The 3,494-nt window shown below is 33.6% G+C and overlaps 1 protein-coding gene across 1 annotated transcript; it reads right to left on the minus strand.

Moving 5' to 3' along the window:
* Window positions 1-664: 664 nt before the first annotated feature.
* On the minus strand, window positions 665-2,862 carry LOC128127040 (heat shock 70 kDa protein 15-like). Its single transcript, XM_052765270.1, has 7 exons — window positions 2,144-2,862; window positions 1,950-2,023; window positions 1,835-1,867; window positions 1,646-1,731; window positions 1,361-1,475; window positions 1,135-1,211; window positions 665-748 (listed from the first exon to the last, which is right to left on the minus strand). The coding sequence occupies exons 1-7, from the start codon at window positions 2,860-2,862 to the stop codon at window positions 665-667; spliced, it is 1,188 nt and encodes a 395-aa protein (XP_052621230.1).
* Between the last annotated feature and the right edge of the window lie 632 nt (window positions 2,863-3,494).

The raw sequence follows: 3,494 nt of genomic DNA on the forward strand, positions 1-3,494 counted from the left end.
CGTCTATAGATGACGCGCATTTACGACGCTCATTTATGACGCGCAATTACGACGCGCATTTACGACACGCAATGCGTATCAAGGAAGGCCCTGTCATAAAGGAAGACGACACGCATTCGTGTGTCGTAACCTTACGACGCGCGTGTTAATGACACGCAATGCGTATCAAGAAAGCCCCTGTCAAGAAAGGCCATGTCATAAATGAAGATGACACACATTTTTGCGTATCGTAAATTTAAATGTTTAAAAAAAAATTATATATTTATTAATTTTTAAATTAAATTTGCATTTAATTTCTTATAATATAAATAAAATACAATATACAAAAAATACAATCCATTGCATAATATAAAATAAAATTTCATACTCAAAAAATAAAATAAATTGCACAAATTATAATGTCATACAAAGAATCATTCAAATGTTAAACAAAAATAATACATTGCTAACATGTGTTATACATTCCTATAAAACTAACAAATAATCATACAACTCTGTTTCTTACTTGAAAGGAATGCCAAACATGATTAAAAAGTCTCCCTTAATCTTGATTACTCACCTGCTTAAGTAGAATGTTGTTGTTGAAAAGGTTACCTAGCAACAGAGGGGCAAAAACGTCTTTTTGACTCTCATTTACCCAGGGGTAAGCCCAGCATCAGCTAAATTAAGGTTTGGATTTGGTTGACTGGGGCACCACCACGATATCCACCACCACCACGACGTCCACGGTTCCATTACCAAAGACTACCTAGAAAAGATTCCAGAAAAATTAATAATGAAGAAACTATAGGAAGACTGAAGATAATATTATTGAAAGTGATTATGTAAAGTGTGAACAAAGGGGAAGAAGATTCTCTGTTGTAACTTGTTTCTTGGAGGAGATTCTCTGTTGCTAACTTGTCTCTTTTTAGACTCTCCACCTTGTTCTCTTAAACCAAAATGAAGACTTCAATGAGGATTCACACAACATCCATTGATAGCAGCAAATCAGGAAGCAGAATGGTTCAATCCCATTCAAGTTTCTTTGGACCTATCAGCAAGATAAGAATACAAAATTTCTTGTCATGATGGAAAGATTAAAAGCTAGTAAGATTTAAATCTTTGCATAATGGAAGAAAATGATGGGGGAAGAACAGGAGCAGGAGAAGGAGCCACAGATAATACTAGCCCAAATAGGTTGATCATATGTTTGATGATCCTTTCTATTTCACCTACAATAAAAAAAAAACAATTTATAGACCCACATTTCACTTTGTTTCTCATAAAGTGGTAAAAATTTTTAAAAGAAAAAAGATATCGGGAATGGAAATAAGATTTGGACTTCCAACCATTGATCTAAGCCACATGATTTTACTCTTACCCTCTTTTCCTCCACTATAATTACAACGAACTGCATATAAGTTTGTATGGAAAGCTTTCTCTTCAATTTCTAGCTTCTCTATTTTAGGAATTCCTGAAAAAAAAATCCAAGAAACCTGTTTATATATTAATTGAAATTACAAAGTAACAAAAATGATAGATAAGAAGAGAAATAAGGTCAAGTCTAGAAGACAAGACCAGGGGAAACAGGGCAGTTTCAGATATGTAGTTTCACTCGATCTTCCAAATGTATCTGTTACAATGAATTCACATCTGAAGAAATTACCAATGTTATCAAATCACAGCTTATATGGGCAAGAACATTATGATTGTAATGGCTTAAAGGATTTGTTCTCTTCTGAACAAATGTACCTATCTTTTTTATTTTTTAATACGGTATGATAAAATAAGTATTTAATATTTGAAAATATGAAACAAAGTAAGTTTTATAATGTAGAAGGATTAAAGTTCTTACCAGTAACCGCAAGCATCTCAATTCTTGTAATCTCTTAAATGTAACATAATATTTAACAAATTTGCATTTTAAGAAAAGTATATAAAATAAATCTTGAAAAATACAAAAGCAATACCTAGGAGAATTACATCAGTTGGCTCTGACAACTTCAGCTCACCAACAACCGAATCGCTACGAACAGGTGCATACCTTCAAAATATAGAAAAAAAGGTTTTTTTATATAGATGTATATGTATAGATTAGTGAACTAAATAAAAAAAGGTAGAGATATTAATTACCCGAATAATAAAAAAGCAATTGAATACTCACTTGGGGCTTGCGAATCTCATTACATGTTCCATTATTAAGCATGTTAAAAGCTCTCGTGTAATGTATTGAACTAAAGGGCATTGAGCTTCACTGCATACCTGCATGCTAGCATGTCCAATGTCAATGAAGGCTACATTGAGCTGCTCATTTTCAGGTAAGTCAGTTTTGTATATTCCATAAGCTAAAGCAGTGGCTATTGTCTCATGCATCAACCATAGAGGATGCAAACCGGCAATAGTAGCTGCATCCATTATAGCTCTTCTTTGAAGATCAGTGAAGTAGATAGGTACCCAAATACAGCAATCCACAACTGCTGCATTCAAATTCTTTTCAGCTATTGTCTTCATGTTTGAGAAAACCATTCCCATAACTTGTGTTGGGGTGAATGACTTTGTTTCCCCAAGATACCTTGCATTGATCAATGGGAAACCATCGGGTCCCTCAGTAACTGAAAAAGGCAAAGCCTTGAGATCTTGTTGCAATTCAGGATCAGAAAAAGGACACCCTATTAACCGCTTAATTTGGGAAATGGTGTTTTTTGGGTTCATCATACTGGTTGCAGCACCAGCTGTTCCAAGAAAACGCTGTTTATCACCAAAACACACAAGAGCAGGAGTCTCATGTTTTGACTCATCATTAAGAACAACATCAATTCCCCTTTGTCTGGCAACTGCCACAACACAACTCTCATTCCCAAGATCAAATCCAACTACGCTCATCTTTGCTGAGTAAAGTAACTCGTTTAATTAATGAGAAGTTACTCTGCCTCACAGGAATCAATCTGCACAGATGAAAGGTAATTAGATTTATCAACAACTGTTCGATTACTCATAATTTGCTTAACAAACCACAAGATAAGAACCATTAATGAAAGTATTCACAAAACATCAATGAAGATTGTGATAATCTTCATCAAAACTCTCATCTTACACCTTATATTCACTCTGAGCAGATATTAAGGATGGATGAAGCTCCTTTGAAGCCATGAGATGGTGTATCAATCTTTCATCTCTTTCTTTAGAAAATAATTTTAACATGACCTCCCTCCCAAGAACTCCGTCAGCCCAAGCGCCCAACCCACTCCAGTAAATTTGCTGGAATGCATATCCAACACGTTGCAATACCAAAAATAAAAAATAAAAAAATTATGTAAGCAAAATAAGCATATCAAATAATATAAAAAATTAATTTTATTCTTATGTTATATCAAGAGGAAATATATTAGGAGCCATTCGTATGGCAAGTTTATACGATATAATTGAAACTTCTATGTAAAACCAGATAAACATAAAAGCAAAAAAAAAAAAAAGGAACAGTTTTGTTGTAAACTTAATTTCTATCTTTTTTTTTA

Source organism: Lactuca sativa, chromosome 1, assembly GCF_002870075.4.
Source record: "Lactuca sativa cultivar Salinas chromosome 1, Lsat_Salinas_v11, whole genome shotgun sequence".
Taxonomy (NCBI): domain Eukaryota; kingdom Viridiplantae; phylum Streptophyta; class Magnoliopsida; order Asterales; family Asteraceae; genus Lactuca; species Lactuca sativa.